The 26653-nt window shown below is 39.3% G+C and overlaps 1 protein-coding gene across 1 annotated transcript in view; it reads right to left on the minus strand.

Annotated features, from left to right (window-relative positions):
* Positions 1–26653, minus strand: part of WLS (wntless Wnt ligand secretion mediator) — a 110451-nt gene that overhangs the window by 65881 nt on the left and 17917 nt on the right. Inside the window, exon 2 of the mRNA XM_011936887.1 lies at positions 4881–5153. Within this exon, the coding sequence (XP_011792277.1) occupies positions 4881–5153 (273 nt within the window). The remainder of the gene's footprint in view (positions 1–4880; positions 5154–26653) is intronic.

Consider the following 26653-nt stretch of genomic DNA (forward strand, 5'->3'; position numbering starts at 1 on the left):
AATCTTGTGCTGTCCCCCGATAAGAATCACCTCTTGGTCCAGCATCTCCCTGCTCCTGCCTATTAGTCACTTAGCAGCCATCTAGGTTACCAGATCGACTGCTGTGTATTACAGTACTTGTGTGCAAGTCACCCTTATTTTCTCTCATTATTGCCCCAAGGTGCAAGAGTAGGGATGCTGGCATTTCAGATGTGCTAAAGAGACAAGTCAAGTGCTTCCTTTAAGAAGATAAAGTTCTTAACTTAAAAGAAAAAAAATCTTACGCTGAGGTTGCTAAGATCTACAATAAGAATGAATCTATCCTTAAAACTGTGAACAGCATATTTTTTCTGTTTCATTATTAATTATTGTTGTTAATCTTTTACTGCACCTAATTTATAATTTAAACTTTATCCTATGTATGTATGTATAGGAAGAAACATCATGTATGTATATAGGGTTCAGTGCTATGATTTTAGGCATTCACTGGGGGGGTCTTAGAACATATCCCCTGTGGATAAGGAAGACTTATCTCTACCGCATGCTTCTTTTATAAAGACTAATCTCACTAACCAAGGTGTAGAAGTAAGAATTGGAAAAATGGCTGAATTTCAGCAATAAGGATAAATATAATTGGATAATTTTAATAGCTTTTAATTTTTAATTTTTTAAAATAGTACTTACTATGTCCAGGCTGGGTGTGGTGGTTCACACTTGTAATCCCAGCACTTTGGGAGGCCGAGGGAGGTGGATCACCTGAAGTCAGGAGTTCGAGACCAGCCTGGCCAACACGGCGAAACCCTGTCTTTACTAAAAATACAAAAATTAGCTGGGTGTGGTGGCATGCACCTGTAGTCCCAACTACTCGGGAGGCTGAGGTAGGAGAATCTCTTGAACCCAGGAGGCAGAGATTGCAGTGAGCCAAGATCGCGCCACTGTACTCCAGCCTGGGTGACAGAGTGAGACTCCGTCTCAAAAAAAATAAGTAAAAAATAAGTACTTACTACGTCCTAAAAGTTTTACATAAACTAATTTATTCCTTAGAGTGATTTGGTTAATTAGGCATTATTATCTGTATTTTACAAGGGAGGAAACTGGCTAAGAGAGGTTCTGTAACTTGTCCAATATGGTAGAGCTTTTAAAATGTGGTACAAGGATTTAAACCCATCACTGTAGGACTCCTAAACCCATGCTCTTAAAAAACTTTCTATCTTACCCCCAATCTAGATATAAATCAGGGAACATATTTCAAATGAAACCGTGAATCCGTTGAAAAGTATGCCAGCAGGTACTCAGCCTCTAAAATAGTCCTCAATGATCCCCATCTCCTGGCATTCATGCCCTTCTGTCATCACCTCCCTTGAGTGTCGGCTGGACTTACTAGTTCACTTCTAACCAACAGAATACAGCAGAAGTGATGGAATGTCACTTGCAAGATTCAGCGGTTTCCCTCTCCAGCACTGCTCGGGCTCTCTCTTGGCTCACTATCTCTGGGGGAAGCCCGCTGCCATGTTGCCAGGCAGTCCTATGGAGAGACCCACGTGGGAGGGATGGAAGCCTGCCAATAACCATGTGAGAGAGCTTGGAAGCAGATTCCCCTCCCCCAGTGGAGCCCTCATGCCTGATGAGACTGCAGACCAGGCCAACAGCTTAATTGCAACCCAAGAGAGAGTCTGAGCCAGAGACTCCCAAACTAGATTCTTGACCCACAGAAATGAGGAGCTAAGAAATGTTTATAGTTGGCTGGGCACCGTGGCTAATGCCTGTAATCCCAGCACTTTGGGAGGCCGAGGTGGGTGGATCACCTGAGGTCGGGAGTTCTTGACCATCCTGGCCAACATGGAGAAACCCCGTCTCTACTAAAAATATAAAAATTAGCCGGGCATGGTGGTGGATGCCTGTAATCCCAGCTAATCGGGAGGCTGAGGCAGGAGAACCACTTGAACCTGGGAGGCGGAGGCTGTGGTGAGCCAAGATTGTGCCACTGCACCCACAAGAAACTCCGATTCAAAAAAAAAAAAAAGAAAAGAAAAAAAATGTTTATCGGTGAAAGCTGCTAAATTTTAGGGTAATTTGTTACCCAGCATTAATACAGTCAATAGATAGTAATTATTTAGTTTATTATTACAGGGTAAATCTTTTTGTTTATACTTGGAGCTAGAAGTAGGAATCTGTCTAGGAGAGATTATACCTGAAATAACGACAACAAGCCCAAATAACAGAATATCACGTCCTTTACCTTTCCACCCAAACATACATAAATCAGGTACTCTACCTATCTCATCCTCCCACGGCTCTTCTTACTGTCCTCATTCTCCTTTGCTTGAATGCATTCTTAGGAATGGGAATACTAAAACCCAAACCTGCAGGTTTCAAAAAAATTTTTAGACATTTAGTTTTGAATCTCATAGCAAATTCTTTCCTTCCCAAGGCTCCTTACATTACATTGTGTATTCTTATTATAGCACATAATGTTTTTTTTTTCTTATTTGTAGGTTTAAGTGTCTGTTTTCCAGGCACCCCCTTCCCTAACCCATTACAAGAACCATGTCTTGTGCAATCTTGTATCCTCAGTACTGAGTGTTCAACATATGGCTGGGACTTAATAAAGTTTAAATGAACTCATGAATAAATGTGTTGCACAACCAATGAGTGAGTGAGTGAACAAGTGAGTCAATAAGCGAGGGTTTAGAGACATGGGAACCACCACTTGAAAGCTTGAGGCCATTGTGCAGATTTGGACCCTCATATAAGATATTTCCTTCTACATAGAATGCTCTTCCATTTGCTCATCTTCACCTCCTCACCAGGCTTTTCTCTCTTTAACATTCACCTCAAAGAGTTGTCTGCTTGCCTCTCTACAACACTCCCCACCAACACACACCCACACACCCTTCCAGGGAAGTCTTCCTTTTCTCTGCTGTGAAGACTTTTAAGTTTCCATATCCTCCTGGGCATAACTTGGTCACAGCATCCAGCATACCATACTGTAATGATTAGTTATTTGCCTGTCATTTCCACTTAGCCATAAGCTCCTTAAAAGACAGCATATTCAGCCAACAGCAGAGTGCCTAGAAGTGGTAGGCACTCAAAAACAGTTTAAAATAATGGGCAAGAGAATGAATGAATGAGAAAAAGAAAACTGTATCTAGAAAATTATCTTAGCACAATCTATTTATTTCAGGTAAGCTATCAGTCAGGTATACATAGTGCTCCAACTCCTAAACAGAGTAAAAATAATTGTATATCAAAATTATTACAGATACATGAAAATTATATTTAGAAATAGTACCTCAGATCAGGCATGGTGGCTCACAGCTGTAAACCAAAAATTTGGGGAGGCTAAAGTGGGAAGACTGCTTGAGCTCAGGAGAGACTCCCATCTCCAAAAAAACTAATTTTTAAAATTTAAGACCAGGTGCAGTGGCTCATGCCAGCTACTCAAGAGGCTGAGGTGGGAAGATCGCTTGAGCCTGGGAGGTTGAGGCTGCAGTGAGCTGTGATGACACCATTGCACTCCAGCCTGGGCAACAGAGCAAGACCCTGTTGCAAAAAGGAAAAAATAATTAAAAATTACAACATTAGCCTGTAGTCCTAGCTATTCAGGAGGCTGAGGTGGGAGGATAGCTTGAGCCCAGGAGTTTGAGGATGTAGTGAGCTATGATTATGCTACTGAACTCCAGCCTGAGCCAGTATTTGAGACCAGCCTGGGAAACATAAGAGACTCTGTCTCTAAAAAAAAAAAAAAGAAGAAGAAGAAGAAAGAATAGTGTTTCAGGCCAGGTGCGGTAGCTCAAACCTGTAATCTCAGCACTTTGGGAGGCCGAGGTGGGTAGATCACCTGAGGTCAGGAGTTCAAGACCAGCCTGGCCAACATGGTGAAACCCAGGCTCCACTAAAAATACAGGGGGAAAAAAAAAAAAAAACATTAGCTGGGCGTGGTGGCGGGTGCCTGTAATCCCAGCTACGTGGGAGGCTGAGGCAGGAGAATCACTTGAACCCGGGAGGCGGAAGTTGCAGTGAGCTGAGATGGCACCACTGCACTCCAGCCTGGGGAACAAGAGCAAAACTCTATCTCAAAAAAAAAAAAGAAAAAGAAAAAGAAAAAGCAATAGTGTTTCAATCCATGGACAGGCCCTAGACAGAGCTGCCTTTAACACATCTTTTCCCCTTTCCCTCACATCCTTAATCCCATCTCAGTCAAAAAGGAAAAAAAAAAAAGTTTTCTTCCTTCTTAGCCTAAGATTCCTAATACTGTCCCCAGATGCCATAAATGTATTGGCCTCCCAGAAATCACCCCAGTGATTTTTCTCCCCATGAAAAGTTTATATATCTCATGCCCTCAGAGTTTTAAACTGCAAATGAGTAAGCTACAAAAACAAAACAAAACAAAACAAAAAACCTGGTTTCGTGGGAAAATGGGTGCTCATGGGTTAGCATTTCCATTTTGGTAGGGATCTTTTTCTAAGGCCATAGCTTTACTCAAAGCCCAGTGGGAAAAAGACATTAAAAAAAAAAAAAAAAAACCTTTCAGGAACCCTCAAGTCACTCCATTGGGGTGAACTCCCCTGTGACACTAGAGAGGTGATGAAGCTTGGTGGTTAGGGCAGTTTTCTGAGTCAGAAATCTCAGGTTTTCCACTCTCTAGTCTTCAGATCATGAGTAACCTCACTGGTGCCCAAGTGTTCCATCTCTAAAATGAAATAGTAAGACTACCTCAAGGAACCTGGTGGGAAGATTAAATGGGTTAATACAGGTAAAGTACTCAGAAAGTGCCTGGTAAGTAGTCAATAATTCTCACTATTACTATTATCATTTTCTTTTATTAGAATTGGCTCCAAAAGAACCCAAAGAGGGGAATGCTCAAAGGGAAGAAAGGGATGAGAGGAGAGTACACTTACTGATTTGGTTGTTTAGCTTGAAGGCAATGTCCAGCTGCAGGATAAACAGCATGAATTGGAACCAAGGACTCATCTCCATGGAGGGGAGGGGAATGTGGACGGAAAACACGATGTCATTGGCTTCAATTTCCCTTGGAATTGCTTCTTCAATGTCTCGGATCTTGTCACACTGATTGGGTCCCCAAGGCATTAACCATTTTGTCTTGTGATGGTTCTTACGGGCATCCACACATTTCACCGACATGTAGGACACTGCCGTTGTGGGCCCTGGAGCTGAAAAGAGAATGTTTGTCTGTTTTTAGAAAAACCATCTACTGAAACTACTGTTTCTGGTTAATACTCTTTCCATTACTGTGTTCTCTCCAGTTTTTATATTGCCTTCTACAACTGGGGCTCAGTAATACTTAGGGATCTTCCAAATCTGGGTGAAGGTCGTTCAGTGACCTCCAGAGGTGTCCTAACAGTATCCCTGAGAACCTTCCCATTATGTTTTCAATTGCTGTGAAAGAATACATTTGTAACCAGTCTAGTTATACTTCCGCACTTCAAAACAATATCACAAAAGTCAATTGTGCTACAGTTCCCACCTGACTGAGGTCTTGAAGAGCTCTGGGCCTTCATAGAGAACAGTATCTAAAGTCAGAAGACCTTAGTCTTCAAACCTGGATTCGAAGCCTGGTTAAAAACTTACTGTCAGTGAATCTTGGGTAAATCAGTTAAATCTATAATAGCTTCAGGACCCTCATCTGAGAAACGAAATGATGAGTTTCTAAGATTCCTCTTGGCTCTAAAATTGTACAATATTGCTTTTGCTCAAGATAAAGAACTAGGGGCCACCACTTGGCTTGGTACCTAGCAGAGAATGGGAACTCAAACACTGACTGATACTTCAAAAGTGTACTAAAATATAAACCATGCATTTCAAGACAGCAAAGCAACTTTGAAATGTGTAACTTTAAAAACACTATTTTGTGATTATCTAATGGTTATATGATTAACATATTAATAATTTGGAAAATACAGAAATTTTAAGTTCAAAACAACATTTACCCAAAATCCCACTAGAGGGAAGTAACCACTGTTGAAAAAATGTCAAAATACCATCTGTCTTTTCTATGACTGTATAATTAGATAAAAAGTTTACACATGAATTAAATTATGTAACTTTAAAATATACACAACTATTAACACATTTATAAAAGAGTTATATCATGCCTAGTTTTGCAGTCTTTTCTTTTTATTCACTTAGAAAAGCAGAGTAGTGTGTGATAACATTGGCTCCAGAGGCCACCTGTCTGATGTCAAATCCTGGCTCTCTCATTTTTAGTTGTGTCACTGCGAATCCACACTAGGAAAGTTTTGGGCAAATAACTAAGCTTATCTCTGTATCAGTTTTATCATCTCTTAGATGGCAATAATAATAGTACCAACCTTTCCAAGTTACTGTATATTTTAAACAAAGTTAACATTTTAAGGCATTCAGAGTAGTGCTTGAGCACACGAAAAGTATAAAATATTAGCTATTATATTTTCTTTATAATTAAAATCCTTCAATTAGTAGTTGCAAAGTAGTCAATCACATAATACACCAAAATCAACTTCTCCTTCATCAGTTTGTAAAGGCTATCTGTGAATAAGAATCATCATTTGTCTAATATGTTTTGTTGGAAATTTCTCCTAAATTTTCCATCTGCTATCTAAATTTGTTTATGGCACAAATAGAGAAGTTCCAGATCTTACATGGAATCCCTCTTTTATGTTTTTTCCCCCATGCTTTTGTGCTCAGAGAAACTGACCTTCTTGATCTCAAAATTCAACAGTCATTTATATTGACTTCTATTTATTTTTTGCAATTTCATTTTTTCTAATATTTAAATAGTTGATCCATCTGAAAATTGCTATGAGATGCGGTAAGGTTCTAGTTTTATTTCTTAAATATTTAAATTATAGTTTATTGAACAGACCTTCCCTTTTGTTGATTTATCATATCACTGTTAGCCTTATGTATATGAGCATATGTTTCTGAACATCTGTTCTTTTCCATGTATTAAACTGTCAATTCATGCATCAGCACAACATTGCTTTGAATTCTATAAATTGATATTTTTTTTTTTTTAGACGGAGTCTCGCTTTGTTGCCCAGGCTGGAGTGCAGTGGCACGATCTCGGCTCACTGTAAACTCCGCCTCCTGGATTCACGTCATTCTCCTGCCTCAGCCTCCCGAGTAGCAGGGATTACAGGTGCCCGCCACCATGCCCAGTTAATTTTTTGTATTTTTAGTAGAGACGGGGTTTCACTGTGTTAGCCAGGATGGTCTCAATCTCCTGACCTCGTGATCCTCCCGCCTTGGCCTCCCAATGTGCTAGGATTACAGGCGTGAGCCACCACTCCTGGCTAAGTTGATTATTTTTATCAATATCTACTAGATTATCTCTCTTCCCCAATCCATTTCAAATTTACATCTTTTTGCTAGGATATTGAGGATTAAATTAAATCTATAAATAAATAGATAATAATAAATTAATGTGGACAGAAATAGCATCCTTCCCCAGCATTTAATTTTCCCATCCAAGAACAGTACTTGCTTCTGCATTGTCTACAATCTGTTTTTAAATTTCTTTTAAACTTTCATTGTTTTCTTTATGTGGGTCCTACTAGTATATTTTAAAATATATACATCTATAAAACTTTGAAAGTTAGTAGTTAAAAGAAAATGTCATAAATTATGGTTTATGTGTGTGGTTTAAATACGTGTATTTCTGTGCATCTGATACTTGGTATATTATGTATGCAGAAATTCCAAGCAGAAATTCTCTCTTATTTAATAGAGATCAGACAGCAATGGAGAAACATGAAAAGCAAACAGAAAGTTATATAAGAGGCAAAAATGTGTATTATTAATATTCTGCCCCACTTCTAATGTTCAAATCCACATTATTTTTCTATTCTATTAAATATCTATTTTGATACATTTTTAGTAAAATGTTATGTTTGCAAGAAGTTGGGACAATGCCTACTAAAACTTACCAGAAAACTCAACACTACTAAGCTCTAGCTGAACATCCTTCATGTAGAATGCTAAACACTGCAATACAAGTTGCCACTAACCCCTGCTAGGAAAGTTTTTCTTTAAAACTCGAAACTGTATCACAAAGACTTTACATTGAATCCGTCCAAAATCAGACATCTGACTTATTCTTAGAAATATGAGTCAATCAAACTTTGGTTATCCTGACTCAGCTAAATAGCCCACTGACATTAGAAAAGCCAAATGGCACATTTAACTGAACCCTTTTTAATGTGGTTGGAGAAATAAACAGTGAGACAAAAGTCATGAATTCTATTTTCAGCTAACATACTCAAACTGACTATTTGCTGCAGAAAATAGTTACTACATTTTAAAACTTCTATTCTTCCAGAATGAACCTAACCTTTTTTTCTTTATTTTTTACCTTCTTGAAAAACAAGTCTCTCACTTCTCAGACCAAAACGAAAAATAACTAGCTGAGTTCCCTCAGCTAAGCTCCAAAACCACATTCCAAACTTAATAACAGAGAAGCTGAACACTTTACGGGCACAAAGGCCGCATTTTTAATGAAAGCAGTGAACGCCTGCCTTTTTAGGGGCCTGCATTATTTTCATTCTCTCATTAGTCTAGTGTTTCTTTCATAAAGAAAAAAAAATCCCAGAAATACTAATATTTTCATAAATACCATGGCAGTGAACTTGGAGAAGCCTCAAGTGCATCTCAAGCTATACTATGAGAATCACAATTTTTTTCACTTGAATAAATTAGTCCTCCAGTCTCAAAAATGTTTTCCATAACTTCAAAACCTGAAGATAATTCAACATTTCTCATTTTTCTAATAGTGTTCAAAAGAGAAAACACATGTATTGCTTGAGAAAGTAAACAGATATCCTGATATTCAAACATGGACACTTAATGTTCCCCCAATAATATATTTCAGCTCAGCGCAATGTCCTACTCCAGCTAAAAGTGAATTCCCAAGTGTTTCTTTATGTAGACAGCATTATCAAGTAAAGCAAAAGCAAAGCTTATAGCTGGTAGCTGGTCACCTACCATAGAAGGTGTTTTCATTAGCTAGAGCCAAAATGTTAGCTATATGGGTCACAAATTGTGTCTAGAATAAAAAAAAGTTTAATCTGTCTTTAAATTTTTTTTAAGTGTGTGGGATTTTGTTTTAAGAGAAAAGAGCTAAATGGAGGAAGTTTAAATTATCTTCAACCTTTGAACAAGCCACAATAAACTAACAGGTATTTGTAATGAAGGCCTTACTTAGTCACTTGCGTGGTTCTAGGGATTAATAGAGTTTGTGTATTCAAGAGGGGGCTGGATAGATTCAGGTCAACAAACTGAGTCATGTTTGCTCAGGTGAAAGCTAAAAATAACCACTCCTCAGTATTCCTAGGATAGTAATGCAATATTACCCAGCTGCCTCAGCACACATTATAAATGTCCCCTCCACCCACCCATAGCGTAAGGTTTAACTGAAAACAAGTGGACCAAAAACTACTTCTACACCAGACCAATTCAATGACAGAACGATTTGGCCAAAACTGAATATGCCTAGTCACTGTAAACTGGTTAACTCATGGTTGGTTAAGATAGCCTTGAGAATATGCACAGAGGTTATAAAACCATGAGCTATGCATCGAAAAGGCAGTCCATTATGAATTCAGTTCTTTTTATCAAACATGACCATGTTACTTTGCCTGTATTTCAATACAGTATTTTTGGCCTCCACTTTTCCACTATAGTACACAAATTGTGAAATGTGATTCTACTCAACATTTAATGTCAAAGTGGTATGAAATCAATAAGACTTCTAACAAATTCAAGGTTGTGAAGAAATGCACAAACACAACTTGAAGTCTCTTTGAAAATTCAGTGGTCCCTCAGTTACACACATTATTATGGCTCATAGTATATTGTCCAAATTTGTCTTGAGTACCTACCATGCACTAGACACTGCTGGTGCTGGAGTAAACCTAATAGGCACCAACCATATGGAACGTACAAATAATGAAGGAGGCAGACAATAAATAAATAATTTCAGGAAAAAATAATTTTGATGAATGTTATATATAACCTGAATTCCCTGAGAAAGGGCAACAGTTAGATATTCGGGAGGTGGGAGAAATGAATACACTAGAATGAGAGGAAAAATCCAGTCATCGTTACAACATAACCTTGAATAAAAATGTAAGTGAACAATGACTAAACCTGTAGTACTCCTTTTGGAAGAATATTCATTGACTCCAGTCAGCTTCCTGTTATTTCACTTCAAATGGCTATCCAGTTTACAAATTACTGTCTAGCCAACCGCTAGCATTTATCATGCTTAAAATTTAGTCAATGTTAAATCATTAGCCCCTATTCCTTACAGAACCTGTAATTTAAGAGTTAGAGAGAGATACAAGACTTGGTTGCCTCTTAGAAAAGTTAAAATAAAACTAAAACAACATGCTGACATGACACATGGTCTCCATTTAAGCCAACATAGATTATTTATTTCTTTGCTTTATTACAAGTAATGAACATTTCTTTAGCAATCACCTAGGAGCATTACTATCATGCAGGCACTGTACTAACTAAATATAGAGACAAATGGCCTCCCAGACCCCCAGTTGCTCACAGGCTAGTGTGGGAGGCTGAGAAGTTCACAAAGAATTACATTCACAAAGAATCACAAAGAATTACATGATTGGAAATTTCTCTGACAGAGTTTTGCACAGGATGCTCCAGTTGTAAAAAAAAGCTGAGGGTGTCTGTCGGCAGGGCTTAGCCATGGAAGTGAGCAGGTAGTAGCCAAGGGAGAATGGGGGATGGTCAAGGAGGGAACGTGCCGAGGTAGAGGTAGAACATGTGCTGGGTCATAGAACATCTAAAACAATCATATTTTCTGCAGATATCTGTGCTTGAATATTAAAAATTAAAAAGAGATCGTTTAACAGGTAAAAACTGCAGTACCACTCTTACCTCTGTCTGTGTCCACCCTTGCCTTTTCTAATCAGTGGTATAGTTCTACTAGAGTGCCTTGGCCCCTGCTCCCAATAGTCCCTGGTGTACTCTATAGAGCACCATAAAGAAGAAATAATAGAGACTCACACATAACAAAGAACTTTTATTTGGCAGGAATGTTTCCTTTTTGACACCTATCTCTGTCCTGTAACTAGCCACAAGGTCAGACCACAGATCTGCTGGAAGAAGGGGGAGTGGGAGGGTGGTCAGGTGGGAATGAAGAAGCTCCCCCTCCTATTCCCACAAATGGCCCCAAAGAGGCTTTGAAGTCCCAATTGTCAGGTAATAATAGCCTTCCTCTAAATTAGAGGAAGAGTGTCTGCCTTGCAACAAAGATGATATTTAAAGAATAAGCTGCCATGGGGTACAAGGGGAAGGAATGTGGAGAACAGACCAGTTGAAAAGGTCTGGTCTATAAATTCCTGTTATAAGAATTAATCATCAGAATGCCACCGTTTTAAAAAGTAATGACTTTAAGTAAAAATGGTCAAAGATTTCAGGAATGTTTTAGAGAATTTTATTTTTACAACAGAATTTATCTAACAAACAAAAATGATAGGAACAACAATACACATTGATTTAAAAGCATACAAAAAGTTGGTAGCAGATACTTTCTCCTACTGAGATGCCGATTTAACACCTGAAACCTAATCTCAGTTAAAAATCTCCCAGCACCATCTCCCCACCTGTAAAAATGTGAATGTTTGATGTATTTACATTTTATAATTTCATTTTATTGATTCTCTATCTTGTTCCATAACACATTTTAGGGTACTAGAAGTGGTTTTTAGCCTTTACTTTTTTAAAATAATTGGGGCTGATTTCAAAGAACAGAATTAATGTTGGGACGGGGGTGGGCAGAGACTACAAATAACTTGGTCTATGTCTATATCTTCAAAAGTTATATTCTCCAGCCATTGTTTTTTTTCCCCCCAGCTATGGCTTTTGAAGCAACAGCTGGGAAATATAAGCTCCCTAAACTTTTGAAGCAATAGCTGAAGAATATAAGCTCCCAAAACTTTTACCTGATCTATGAAGTTGAATGGCTCAATATTCATTTTACTCTGTAATGTAGAGAAAACCTCCATTGCACTATGAATGGTATTTATAAGAACTGAAAGGCATATGCCCAAATTGGTTCTAAGCTGTGCCTATCTAAATATCTCTGCTTGCCTTATGAAACTTATATAAAATACATTGAGCACTTAAACCCCTGGGCAATTGCAGAGTGTGCTTTGGATTTTTTGATGTATCAAGGTGGGGAGGATAGAAAAGAGGGAGAAAGGGAACAGAGGTGTCAGAAAAGACTAGATGAATTCCTGTTATATAACTACATTTTTTTTCAAATGCCCCCAAAGTACTTATTCAACCTAAGAAAATCTTCAGCTAAATTTAGAAATTAGCTTTAAATATGCTCAATTGATTTTCCTTAGACATTCCACATACCTTTCTCCAGCTCAAAAGCCTTAATTCTGGTTAAAAGGAAACATGTGAAATATACTGCACAACTTAAGTGGCCAGATCATATTCACTGGTTGAGCTGTGAGGTCTTACAAGTCATTCCTGCTTACCATTCACTGAAAGTCAGTTCCTAAAAAGATTTCTTAATATCTGCCATACCGCTTATCTAAGTTTTTGGACGGCTCATTAGAATGAGCTCTTCAAAAAGTTCAGCTAAAGAAAGTGCAAATATTTGCATTAAATTGACTTAGTACTTAACTGATCCAGTGTGTTAATTCTTTTACTGAAATTGCTCTGAAGTTATAATAGTCAGACACTTATGCTACCTCCACCACCTACTCTGAAGAGAAGATTCTCCTATATTTCAACCGTAACCATTAAATCTTACTAGCTTACTAAATGAAATATTATTTCGCAATTCAATCTCAATTACTGGAGAGCTGAAAGTATGTCTACAGACTAGACCAAGAGAAGTGATTTTTAGAATTATCATAGCTATGCCCTTGTGCATGAAATGGGGTATGCTAAGTGAAATGAAATTCATTCTTGCCAGCCATTTTCAGTCAGTAGTTAGTTATGCTAACATCTGTTCTAGGAAAGCTAATTTTTTTAAATACAGCAGAACATTCCTTTACACTAAACCACTACCACCAAAACACACAAACACACATACTACATAGCAGAGTTGAATGCAAAATAATTTGTACCGTACACACAAAAGTCAAGCATTTATTTAAAAATAGCTCTCGGCCGGGCGCGGTGGCTCAAGCCTGTAATCCCAGCACTTTGGGAGGCCGAGACGGGCGGATCACAAGGTCAGGAGATCGAGACCATCCTGGCTAACACGGTGAAACCCCGTCTCTACTAAAAAATACAAAAAACTAGTCGGGCGAGGTGGCGGGCGCCTGTAGTCCCAGCTACTCGGGAGGTTGAGGCAGGAGAATGGCGTGAACCCGGGAGGCGGAGCTTGCAGTGAGCTGAGATCCGGCCACTGCACTCCAGCCCCGGGTGACAGAGCCAGACTCTGTCTCAAAAAAAAATAAAAAATAAAAAAATAAAAATAAAAATAAAAATAGCTCTCTACAACATAAACTTATGAAATATCAGACATTTTGACAGCAAATTTCCAAAAAGTATAGCAAACACTTGTATAATACATTCTGACTCAAAAATATTGAAAAAAAATGATATGTTTACATTTTAGGCAGATGAGGGTTTTAAATGCTTCACCTACAACCTCAATCGTTGTGGAGCCAAAGATGTAACAGCTTTGAAGAATAGAAGAATTACTCTATATTTGTCAGGATCTACGTGGCAAACAAGCGCCACTTGGCTTACATTACTTGCCTGGCTTGGATCCCATGGAATGGAAGAGCATTGGAACCAAGAAGAAAAAAATTCGAGTGCTTTGGGACAGTAAGCCAAACTCTTCCATAGTATTTGAAATGGTGTGGTAAACATGAAATTAGTTTAGGCTTAAGATTGGTGCCAGTCTTTTTACCCTCTTTTTGAAAAAATAATAAAATGCACATAAAGGGCCCTGCCAGAGGTTTAGCTCCTAAAATCTGGCAATCATTAGATGTGCTAATTGGTGTAGCAATCCAGTGGCGGCCTGGATTAGGACTCAAAAACTGACCCTTACCACCCTTGGTGTCCTGCAGCAAAGACAGCCTAAATCAAAAAGACTGACAGAAGTACATAAAATTACAAATTTCTCTATCCCTGAAAAATGCCTGCAATTTCTGTTTCTGCATCACTCCAGAAATACTCAAAACAGCAAAAATTAAATACATATGAAGGGAACACAAAAGACCTCCACAGAAAAACCAGTGGCTCATCTGTTGATGCTACTGCTCATTGCTCGGCTGGCCAGTCATCTGGGCTAAGTTTTGACTTTGGGCCAGTGCTTCAAAATCAGCAGCCTTTCAGCCAAAAGACTGTGGAATGCAGCCAAGACCACCTATGGAAAGTGAATTATAGCATCTTTAATTTACTACCTTGGGCTGTGATCTCATAAACCCACCACGGAGGGCGCACCAGTTCTTGTGTGGGAAATCTCTCAGAGCCCCCGTAGAGGCCCCCAAAGTGGCTCTGGCAAAGCTGTAGGGGTGGAGGTGACAAAAAAGGGGACACCTGGCTCTCCTTCTTAAATAAGCTCACCAAGGGCATACGTTTATATTGGAATTTTAGGGTCAGAAAATACCGAAATTAAATCTTCCAGAAGAAACACAGTCAGTGGCTTTGTTCTAAAATTATACTCTACAAAAGTTTCCAACATTTGTTATTTAAAATAATCAGACATTTATTATTCATAAATTACATATATTCTTTTATCAATATTACTGTTAATAATAAACATGAACCACAACCAGTATGTGAATTGCAAAGCACTTTCACATACATAATTATTGAAACTGCCTAGTAAACAAGTTAACATAATTAGCACCATTGCATATTCAGAAGATCAGTGGTTTTTGTCTCATCAGTAAATAGCAGAGCTAGGACTGGAACTCAGGTCTGATTTCATATCTAATGCTCCTTTCCAAGACAACTATCTGTTTATTTATTAATGCTCACTATTTATTAGCAATCTCAGATTACCTGAGGTAGGTGCAGAGCTGAGGGATGAATGAAGACAACTGTGGCCATAAGTAGCTTGCTGAAGCTCCATAGGCAAGGCACTGCCAGCACCAGGTTGGGCGTCACACAAAGGGAACCAGCAAGATAGCTTGTCTGAGAGACTTACAGTCAGGGACAGAGTACCTCTAAGATTTCCATAAAGAAATGATGGAGTGATAGGCTCCTAAAAATGCATTAAACTCCCTTGAATCTAATAGATACTCTCCCCATTTTACCGAGTCTTGGTCATTACTTCATATGGCAGGTAGGCAGTGTTTAGGATGTTAGCCTAGAGAATATCTGACTCAGGAACACAGCGATGCCATGGCAGTCTATGATAGCACTTACATGCATAGTAAGAGACAGGGATTCAAGTAAGAGAAAATCTGACTCCAGAGCAACCTATGGAAGAATTACTGATAATTCAGGTAGGCAAACAATGGCACAGTTTGACTCAGGAAAGGGTGGGTTCCTCATCCATGGAAACATTCAGGAAATAAATGGATAGATAAGAGCAAGAGCCTGAACTGAATATTAAGTTCCTCTCAGTCACACCAAAATGATAAAGTCTCATATCCATGCATATCGTATGCCAGGAAATGGAGAAATTAAGGTCCAACAAAGAGCTGCACATAGTTTATTGATTTGTTTTCTGTTTTCTGACCAGTTCCAGATAAACAGATAAAAGCAATTAAAGTACAGGGCATTCTGAATGGTCAAAAATTTAGTGTTGTACATTGTAAGTTAAGGCTAAGGGAAAGTAAGACCTGTTAATGTCTTTATCTGGAATTTCACAAATGCCAAGAATAATCATATTTCCTTCCCTGATTATTCAAAGAAAATACAGGCCCTTATAATTTGAAAATTTCCTAGAATTGAGGGTAGAGGTACATTTTAAGGGTAAATTGCAGTTGTAACATTCACAATCTTAGGAATTTTTTTTTTTTTTTTTTTTTTTTGAGACAGAGTCTCGCTCTGTCACCCAGGCTGGAGTGCTGTGGCCGGATCTCAGCTCACTGCAAGCTCCGCCTCCCGGATTCACGCCATTCTCCTGCCTCAGCCTCCTGGGTAGCTGGGACTACAGGTGCCGCCACCTCGCCTGGCTAGTTTTTTGTAGTTTTTGTAGAGACGAGGTTTCACCGTGTTAGCCAGGATGGTCTCGATCTCCTGACCTCGTGATCCGCCCGTCTCGGCCTCCCAAAGTGCTGGGATTACAGGCTTGAGCCACCGCGCCCGGCCAGGAATTATTTTTTAGAAAACATTGAAATCACAAAATTAAATAGTCTATGCAATTATTAAGTATTTTAAATTTCATCAGTTTTAGGTTCTAGCTCAAGAGCCATCTCTCCTTCATTCAATTTATTAAATGCCTATAGTGTGCCAGCCGGAGGCCTCCTCCGATTTTCCTTCAGCTGACAAAAGATCCTGACTTCCTCTCGTGCCAGTATCACCTGGTCTATGACTTTATTATAGCATTCTTTTTATTTGCAGGCATCACTTCTGAACTCTACAAAATTATAAGCTCCCAAGGGGAAGGACCACATCTTATTCTGTCTTGTGCCACTAAGCACAGAAACTTAAACATGCAAGTCCTCCAGATCTGAATTGAACTATTTATTATATGGTTTTTGTGTCATAATAAACATATTAATGTAAGTTATGCTCAATGTAACTAACAAACTTTTATCAAATGCCTACTGCTTAGTAGAAGAACTTATGATGGTTCTTCCAGATCTGTGTCAAGCAATAATTTAAATGAAATACTGAATTCTGAAGATCAAAATGAACTTTTACTAAACTATAACCCAATCCACAACAAGAAAAGTAATTTACACATCAAAAGAAATTAGATACTAGGCAAACAAAAAAAAAAATGGTAATTTTTCTAAAAAACTGCTCCCAAAGGGTTTGTGGCCAACATTAATATTGCAGAAGCATGTTTAGATAACTGCTGTTCAGCATAGTTCCTGGAAATAGGTTCTCAAAGCCAGGACTTACAGTTATTTACCTTCTTCCATACTGCCCTGAGGGTTTTAAGGCCTAAATGAATAGAAAGCAAATGGGGGACAAAATGAGATAAAATGTTCACATCTCAGCCTTTAGTGTATATAACTAATGACTGCATGTTTGAAGATTTTATGACAAAATCTGCATTCTTAAGAACACATGTAGGGAAGATTTGGGCCATTTCTTTAACACCCTCTAAACAATACCTACCAGAGAAAAAGCAAACACTCCCTTCTAAAAGCATCAATATTCTACTTCTGAGATCAAAACTACAAAACAGTCTCAGACAGAAACCTGGGCAAAGGAACCTTCTGCTGCACATATGTACTATTTCCCAGAGATGTAAATGATTTTTTTCTCTCTGCTCCAATGAATCACATATGAAAGTTCTCAAAGAATTAGTAAAGAAAAACAGTGACAATCTTCTCCATGTTGAAGGAACAGTGGAGTGTAGACAGTATCAGAAGTCCTGAGGTGACTCAGATTCAGAAGGATGACAGGCAGGGGCAGTTTTTACTAGGGGAAAGAGCAATGCAGGATGAACAATTTACTGTCCCCGTTGATTCACATAGGATGTAAGTAAAAGAGAAGTCAAGGATGTCCCCAAATTTCTTGCATAGGCGGCAGATGAGTGATGTCATTCACTAAGACAGGAATCAAAGAAAAATGAATGACATGTCATATCACAGGTAGAATTTGTAGAAGCTGGAGGTGTATAGCTTGTTTAAAAGGGGGGCTTAGTATGAAGGTTTGAAGATAAAAGGTCAAATATGTGAATGACTAGATGTGGAGGAGGAATTAGATTTAGCCTGGGTGATTCCAATCTTGCAAGTTCTCAGGAAGGAAATCTGAGATCAATAAAATCAAACTGGCCCACAGTTCACCACACCAGTTGAAGAAAATGAGCTGCTGGCACCTGTGTGAGTGGGGGTGCTCCACAGTTAACACTTGGTGAGTGCAAAGAATGCAGAGGACATCTGAGCACCGATTAGGGATGGAAAGGTGACTTTCAGGGTCTTTGCTATCATTATTATTCTATGAGCATTCTTCATATATAATATTTAGAGTTTCGATTCTGGGCCACAAGTTGCTGCTATTCTGAACTACTACAGATTTGAGCATAAGAATCTTGGCAGAATGAATTATCCCAGGACTCATGATTGCTGGGTTCTAGCAATGGATATGATATTAATCAGGCAAATTATTCAATCAATCTTGGGCCTTAGTTTTCTCATCTGTAAAAGGCAGTATTTAAACTGTTAAGCACTTTTAATTCAAATTAGGGTCAATTTATATTCCAAGAGTTCAGGCTGTCCCTATCAGGTCCCTCCTCCCCTCCTTGTCCTTATATTTTCACGTCTGTTAGAAGAACGGATCTTAATGGTCCTACTCTCATTCTGTTACTGTTTGGGATCTGAATGTGTTCTGAGTGTTTTCTGTCTTCCAACAGCTGGAGAGATCAAAGAACTGTTCCTAAAAGCAAGGACAAGCTACAGCCAACTGCATATGTAAAATTTCATACTGATGTGTTCAGCACAGTGAATTATACCCCCATAATTTATACTATGAGAAGGTAGGTCTAATCTAATAATAATAAAGACCTTTAGGGGAAAACAACAAAAAACTCCACTCCAGCTTCCAGCCAGTGGTCCGTACACTCACAGTCTAATACAACACAAAGACATTCCAATACAATGAAATAATTTGGATCATGTCCAGCCTCTATTTTTTAGGATGATAGAAATAAGCTCAAGAGAGCTAAGTCCATTTATTATTCAGAAGAAATGAAAGTCATAGCGTACACTTCCCTAAGCCAAGAGACCATTGACAAAATTTGCTAATGAAATCAATTTATAACTTTCTTTCAGATTTTCATTTAAACTGCTTGGTTCCTAATATATTTCCAAATTTACCCTGATTACTCTCTACAAAAAGTATGTCATAAGAGAAAACAATGATTACAGGGTAGCAAGGGACTTACTTTCACAGGAACGGTTCTTTATGTTGCTGAAGGCAATTATAAAAAGAGAGTAAGAAAAATTAAAACCAAGAGCTACAGCTCAGAGAAACTTGGGTTCAAATCCCAACTCTGTTACTCACTAGCAATTTAGTGGGGTAGCTTACCTAGCTTTGTAGAATGCCAGTTTCCGTTTTGTAAAAGTGTACTAAAGGTACTCACACCATAAGTTTATTTTGAGGATAAAATGATTAATATAAAAACCCTATACAGGACCATGAAAATAGTGAGGCCTCAATGAATGTTAGCTGATAATAACAGTGCTGTCAACAAATGAGAAGAATTAGAATCTGGTAGGAGATGAAGACCTACTCCATGTTCTCTGTTCTGTCTTCTTGCCCTGAGGGGTGTGTTCATCAACATTTAAGGAACTAGAAGGTGTGCATCTTTGATGTTAAAAACAGGGGCTCTCCTCACCTATCAGTGAACAACCCCAATACCAGAGGTGATTCTGTAAAAAGTTTAACTTGAACATCTAAGATATCCCTGAGAAATATCCCAGGAATATTGTAAGCAGCCTATTATTTGAGGGAACACAGAATTAACCCTTGGTTTTACCCTTAGAAAAATGGGATTATAACATCTTTGTTTTCACAATTATCTTAAAAAATTATTATAAAATAATTATGGCAGAGCAAAAACTATTGACATGGGTATTTGCTACCCTTTCCCCTCCTCTCTTCAGATAAAGAGAATGCTGGTTTTGCCTCTCCTGTCACAACCCCTCACCTGCCCCATGGTGAGGATTCAACTATTGCTAGATGGATTCTTTGAGTTTTCATGATGCATAATCAAAAGACAGGGGATGGGTAGAAGACATGGGCTTGAACTCGGGGAGCGGGGGTAGGTGGTTTACCAGCGGCAGTGTTGGGGAGATTTTGGAAGAGACACGTTAGAAACATCAAAGCAGATGGGAAATAAAATGGGGATTGCTAGAAGTACTGCTAGAGATTATATATCCCCTTAACCACGCCTTGACAGTTAAAGAACAGAAGTTGTTAGGTCACTTTAAATTCACCTTTGGTTGACTGCCTGTTTCTCTGACAGAATCTCTACTTGGAGACTGGACCAAAGAGGCTATGTCTTCCATAGAAGCAACATAAGAAAGTAAGAGAGGTGCAAAAACATCATGCAAATGTTAGGCAACATTTATTGAGTTTGTACATGACATGGGGAATACTGAAAGGACTGATGTCTTAGAAAGGCATGTTAGGAGTGTGGGTCTAGAATGCATAAGGTTAGAGATATGGCTGCACTGAGCCATCATCTTATTTTAATATTTTGTCCAAATTCTGGGCTTCTCACAATCAGAGAGCTATACCTACCCATTTCCTCTTATTATTCTTGGCTGCCTGGTGCCCCCCATCCCTCTACTCCAGGATTTCTCAAGCTTTGCACTAATGGCATTTTGGGTTGAATAATTGTTGCAGGGGTTTGGCTTGTGCATTGGAGGATATTTAGCAACCCACTGGCTGCCAGTAGCCTCTTCATCCCCACTGCTGGCAAATTCAGGGGAGGTGTGGCTGGGGGAAGCCTTCTCCAAACACTGCCAAATATTCCCTGGGGAGCAAAACTGCTTCTTGTGGAGAACCTCTGCTTCACCCCAATCATCCAGGCATACAATAAAAATTCATACTCCATCAAGCCATTTTACAACACTTCATTTTCAGAGTTTCCAACTACAGAGATTCCAAGTTCTCAACAATTCATAACCATTACAGTTTGCTTCATGCTACACTGACTGCATCAGGCTGTCATTTAGAAATTATATACCATTTGTTGGATATTTTTTATGTGCTAGGCATTGTGCTAGGGACTTAATAGGGTGATTTTCATTCTTATACAGAAGTCAGTGTGGCCAGGCACGTTGGCTCACGCCTGTAATCCCAGCACTTTGGGAGGCTGAGGCGGGAAGATCACCTGAGGTCGGGAGTTTGAGACCAGCCGGACCAACATGGAGAAAACCCATCTGTACTAAAAATATAAAAAAATTAGCTGGGTGTGGTGGTGGACGCCTGTAATCCCAGCTACTTGGGAGGCTGAGGCAGGAGAATCGCTTGAACCTGGGAGACGGAGGTTGTGGTGAGCCAAGATCACTCCATTGTGCTCCAGCCTGGGCAAAAAGAACAAAACTCCATTTAAAAAAAAAGGAGGTAACTGGTAGATATTATCTCCATTCAGAGATGAGTAAAATGAGGCTCTGAAACATTAAAATAACTCATCCAAGGTCACAGCCAATAAGTGGATGAACTGGGGTTTGAACCTAATCTGTCCAAGGTCCGTAGTCTCTCTGTCTCAGGCCACACTGTTTCTCCTGATGAGAAAAACTAACGCACGCATACACAAGAAATACATTTACCCAAAGTTACATGAGTTCAAATGGCAAGTACAGTGTACAGACTGTTGTAGAGGTTGGTGATCTCAGCACTACGTGGACCACCAGCAGTATGGATGTCTTTGTTCTAGGGACATCAACAAGCTGATTTTTGAATTATGAATTTTCTACAGAAAACAGGAAAATGGTGGTTTCCTTTAAGTAGAAACAACAAGCAGTAGCTGGTTGCCATGGCAGCGGAGGTAAACTTAATCTTGACTGGGAATGCAATCACCAGAAAGGGACAGCAAATATGGTTAAGAGTCTCATCCAGACCAGGGGTATTTTACCTGGAGAAGAAAAAGTCAAAGGAGAGAAATGATAGTCATCTTCAGTGATTTGAAAGGCTACTGTGTAACGGAAGTGAAGCATACATTCGAGATTATTCTAAAAGGAAAATCCAGCATTCATGAGTGGAAATTACAATGCAGTCATGGAAGCCAGTTTTCCACTGAATGATAATAAAGAACATTTAACCATCATAATGTTCCAACTGGATTGAAAAGCTAAACAAGCTGTCTAGAGAGCAATAAGTCGCTAAAATAGAAAGATGCTGACAGGAAGGTCATCTCTCTTGGGAGACCCAGTGTAGGTGAGGCTGGGCTAAACAAATTCCCAGGCCCCCTTCCCAAACAAAATCTCTGTTTCTCCAGAGAATTAGTAAATTGGAGTTCCCTGTTGAAGACAGACAAATGGAAGGTCCAATGGGCAGAAAGCCCCAGCTGCTCATTACTACAAGAGGAGAGGTAAACTACAATCTCACCTGGGAAGAAAATGTTGTTTAGGTGACACAAACCAAGGGGAGGAGAAACCTCGAGGAGGATTTTTCTCCTCTGTTCTGAATAGATGATCAAGGGATAAGGCAGTGAGGGTAAAACCAAAAACAAACAAAACAAACAAAGCAAACAGAAAAAAACCCACCAACAATCAAGCAGCTTTCTGCTGTCTTCCAGCCCTCAGACACTCTGATGCCTCTTTCTTGGAATGTACCGCCACCTCCCACTGCTTTGGCCTGAAGACTGCATTTAATTTTAAAAAGAAAATAGGCAACCATCCAGCTAGGGGATAGTTAGAGTAACAGTTGATTAGTCCTTTTCTAAACACTAAAACTATCTTTTGTTTCATTGCTCTTTATTTGCTGTACACCAACAATTCATTAAAAACATCTCACCACTAGATTTAGTGAATGGATAGGACAGGTCTAAACCCAAACATTTCTCTTGGAAAACCAACCACATTGTAAACTTGCAGACCTGTCCAGGAAAATAAAACTGTTACAAAGTCAACCTCTACTGAGGCACACAGCCTCTTTTGTAAAAGAAAAAAAAAAAAAAAAAGAAGTGCTGAAAAAACATGACAGGTTTTTCTCAAAAAACAACAAAAGCTTATTCATCTTTCCATATTCAGCATGAAGAACACCTAAGAGAATTTTCCCTATCTCTTCATCTCCAGGGCACTCAAAGTATTTACAATCTCATTATTTTATACAACTCCCATTAAGTGGGCACCAAAGATTATTACCCTTCTTTGATTTCTAAGAAAACAAGTACAGAAAGATTAAACAAGTTGCCCAAGGTCGTTCAGTAAATTGAGATGCCTGGATTTTTGTGCAGTGATTGTTCTAGGGACATAGTACAAAGTGACTGAATCCTCTAAACTCACCAAAACCCCTAAGTCTTATAGATCTCTTCCCCATTTCTCATCACTCATGAAATTTTCATCATCTAATCACAAATCTGCCACTATGTGGATCCTGGACATAGGTATCCTACCAGGCCAGTGCCATGTCTGCAAGAAGCCTGGCGCTACACCTGACAGCTTTCAAATCACCATCAAACGATTCCTTTATCTAGTGAAGTTGATTCTGCCTGGCTGCATCTGGGAAATTTTTAACCCCTCGATCAGCTATTGCACAGTTGGTTTAACTTGGATGAGACAGAGGACAAAATAGTGGTGGTTTAAAAAAATACCTCCCCCATTCTGATTACAAAGGAGGCATGATTAACGAAGTACCCTTTGTATCCAAGCTCCATTCTAAGAGAAAGAGAAAAAGCTTTCCTTCCCCCTTTTTTGATCCCTGAGTCTTTTCCTACTTGTCTCATCACCCACACAATCTGTTCACAGCCCAAATAGACAATCCAGCCAGTCTGTGGAGAGTTCCTAAAACATTTATGTCGTGAAAGCAGACAGGATGAACAGGACCTCATCTCGACAAAGGATGATGGGACATTCAGCAAAAGAGTTCACAAAGGGAAATACAGACGGAGGCCCAGAGCTGAATGAATTTGCCCACAATGTCTGACACAATGCCAGTCCTTATGGGTACTTGTAAACCTTCTGGTCAATTTACAGCCACCTCCAGGTTTTATCCTCCAAATTCCATTACTTTTAGAACAGAGGGTTTTAAAAGAAAATACAATTAACAAGTTAAGGAGGTCCAAATCAGTGCTTTAAGGATCCTTCAATTACTCTAGATCTTTAAACATAAAAATAGCAAGTTAGATGAAGATTTTAGTTCCAACACTATCAGATCGGGGGTTGACATAATGCACATAAAATACTTAATACATTGCCTGGTGCATACTAAGTACTCAAATAATATTACCTAATATTTTTATCTTATACTGCTCTGTTTTATTAATGATGTTTTTATATATGTCATGCCTATCTACTCAGCTAAATAGTTCCACCTTATCTGTTTTTGGTATAGTCCAAAAGATAAATGCCTTCATATAATTATCTTATGTAAGTCTTCAGATCTATAGGTTGCAGATAAGACAGGAAAAGCAAGACTAGGTCTCATAGCTGGCAAGTGGTAGATTCCCATACTGAGATCTCAATTCACTAATTTCACATCCAGTGCTTTGTTTCAATAACACCACAAATGAACAGATTATCATCTCTTGTGCCTCTTTGTATTCTTCAGAATTTAGCTAAGAGCTAAGATATACCTTAATCATCATCTAAAATAAATTTCTAATGATAGGTAACCTAACATCTCTGAAGATTTATTTTAGTGCCTTTAATAAGGAAGAAAAGAAATGGGTGGAAAAGCCCAACCATATTTGGTTTTGAGGAAAGACGTGCCTCTGTTTCTATTTGCCAAGGGAAAGCATTACCAGGTCCATTTAGAAAGACAAGAGGAAGTAAGGCCGAGCGTAGTGGCTCACGCCTGTAATCCCAGCATTTTGGGAGGCCGAGGCTGTTGGATCACTTGAGGTCAAAAGTTCAAGACCAGCCTGGTCAACATGGTGAAACCCCATCTCTACTAAATATACAAAAATTAGCCAGGCGTGGTGGCGGGTGCCTGTAATCCCAACTATTCAGGAGACTGAGGCAGGAGAATCACTTGAACTCGGGAGGCAAAGGTTGCAGTGAGCCGAGATGGCACCATTGCGCTCCAGCCTGGGTAACAAGAGTGAAACTTCGTTCCAAAAAAAAAAAAAGACAAGAGGAAGCATGAGGATTCAGTGATATACCAGGGATATACCAAGGAGACAAATGGGGCTAGAGCCAGAACTCTTGATACTCTGCTCATGGCTTTCTGCATTAAGTTCATTATTAATTTAGCACCTTGAGTGAGATGAATCTTGTCTTGGATTATGCACATCAAGTTGCATTTCAGATGACCATCCCATACTTTAAAGGCCCATTCCAAACCCCCTATGTATCCAAAAAAAATTATCTGATCTAACAAATGCCTAGAACCCTTAGTCTATTTCCCCTAACTTAGCCCTTAACAACAAACTGTCTTATTTTATGGATCTTGTCTTCCCAAATATAAGTTGCTGGAGGGCAAAATCCATGTGTTTACTCCTTCTGCAGCCCATGGCTAACCTAGTTCAGGACTTGCAGCAACATGTGCTGCTCATTGCTTCCTCTGGATCACAGTCTCCTAGATGTCCCAAAGAAACCTCGAGTCATCATAACATCTACTGAATTTCCCAACCATCCCCAGCACTACTGCTCTGCTTGGGCAGTCATTAAGCTTCTCTTCTGCCTTCAGGATCTTCATTTCAGCTGCTGGGACATCCTGTTGCCATCCATTTCACACAGACATCCAGCCCAGCAGGAACACGTGTTGCAATGAGCTTTGCTTCAAAGCCAGCAGCCTGGCCAAGTTCCAGGAATTGTCACTAATGATCTTCACCAGCTACTTGGTGCTCAACAGTGATTTCTGAACACACACACACACACACACACACGCACATGCACACCCCATTTCCAATACTGCTCTGGAGGAGCTGCCTAACAGAGGGTGATTCCATAACTTATTTTATTCTTTAATTGTTACAGAGGACTTATTTCGCCACAATAACCATCCAAATATACTCTGCAATGCAGCAGTGGCCTCCACCAACTTACTCTTTTTTTTTTTTTTTTTTTTGAGATGGAGTCTCGCTCTGTCAGCCAGGCTGGAGTGCAGTGTTGTGATCTCGGCTCACTGCAACCTCCGCCTCACAGGTTCAAGTGATTCTCCTGCCTCAGTCTCCCAAGTAGCTGGGACTACAGGCATGTGAAACCACACTCAGTTAATTTTTGTATTTTTTAGTAGAGATGGGGTTTCACCATGTTCACTAGGCTAGTCTCAAACTCATGACCTCAGGTGATCTGCCCACCTCGGCCTCCCAAAGTGCTGGGACTACAGGCGTGAGCCACTGCACCTGGTTCCACCAACTTATTTTTAAACTAAAGGCATAACAAGTGCATCAGTTTCTTTTGGTTGTAAGAGACAGGAAGCCCTGCTCAAAGATCCTTCAGCAAAAACTAAATTACTAAGGTGATACTGAAAAATATCCAGAGATAAAGCAGTCTTCTTGTGGTTGTTTTGAGAAATCAAATTATGTCAACAGATCTCACTTCTCTACAGTCATTGAATTCTACCCTATATTTTATTAGCTTCATTCTCAGGCCTCATTGGAAAGACTCCAGCAATTCCAGGCTTATATTCTGTGAGTTCAAATTCAGTAAGAAAAAGAGGACATCTCTTCCTGGTAGCCTCCACACAAGTCTCAGAATTCACTCTAATTAGACTAACTTGAGGCATAAATCCACTGTGGCTAGTGCTTGGCTTGGTCACATGTCCATCACTGGAATCCGAAGTGAAGATTCTCTTAAACCACATGCACTGAGAGTGGGGAAAAAAATGTTCCACAAAGGAGATTCAGGCAGATCCTGCTGCCAAAACAAATAGGTGAAACACTGGGCAGCCAAAAAACACCAATCATCCTCCCCAATAAATCTTCCTTCTT

The sequence above is a fragment of the Colobus angolensis genome, unplaced genomic scaffold (assembly GCF_000951035.1).
Source record: "Colobus angolensis palliatus isolate OR3802 unplaced genomic scaffold, Cang.pa_1.0 Scaffold158, whole genome shotgun sequence".
Lineage (NCBI taxonomy): Eukaryota > Metazoa > Chordata > Mammalia > Primates > Cercopithecidae > Colobus > Colobus angolensis.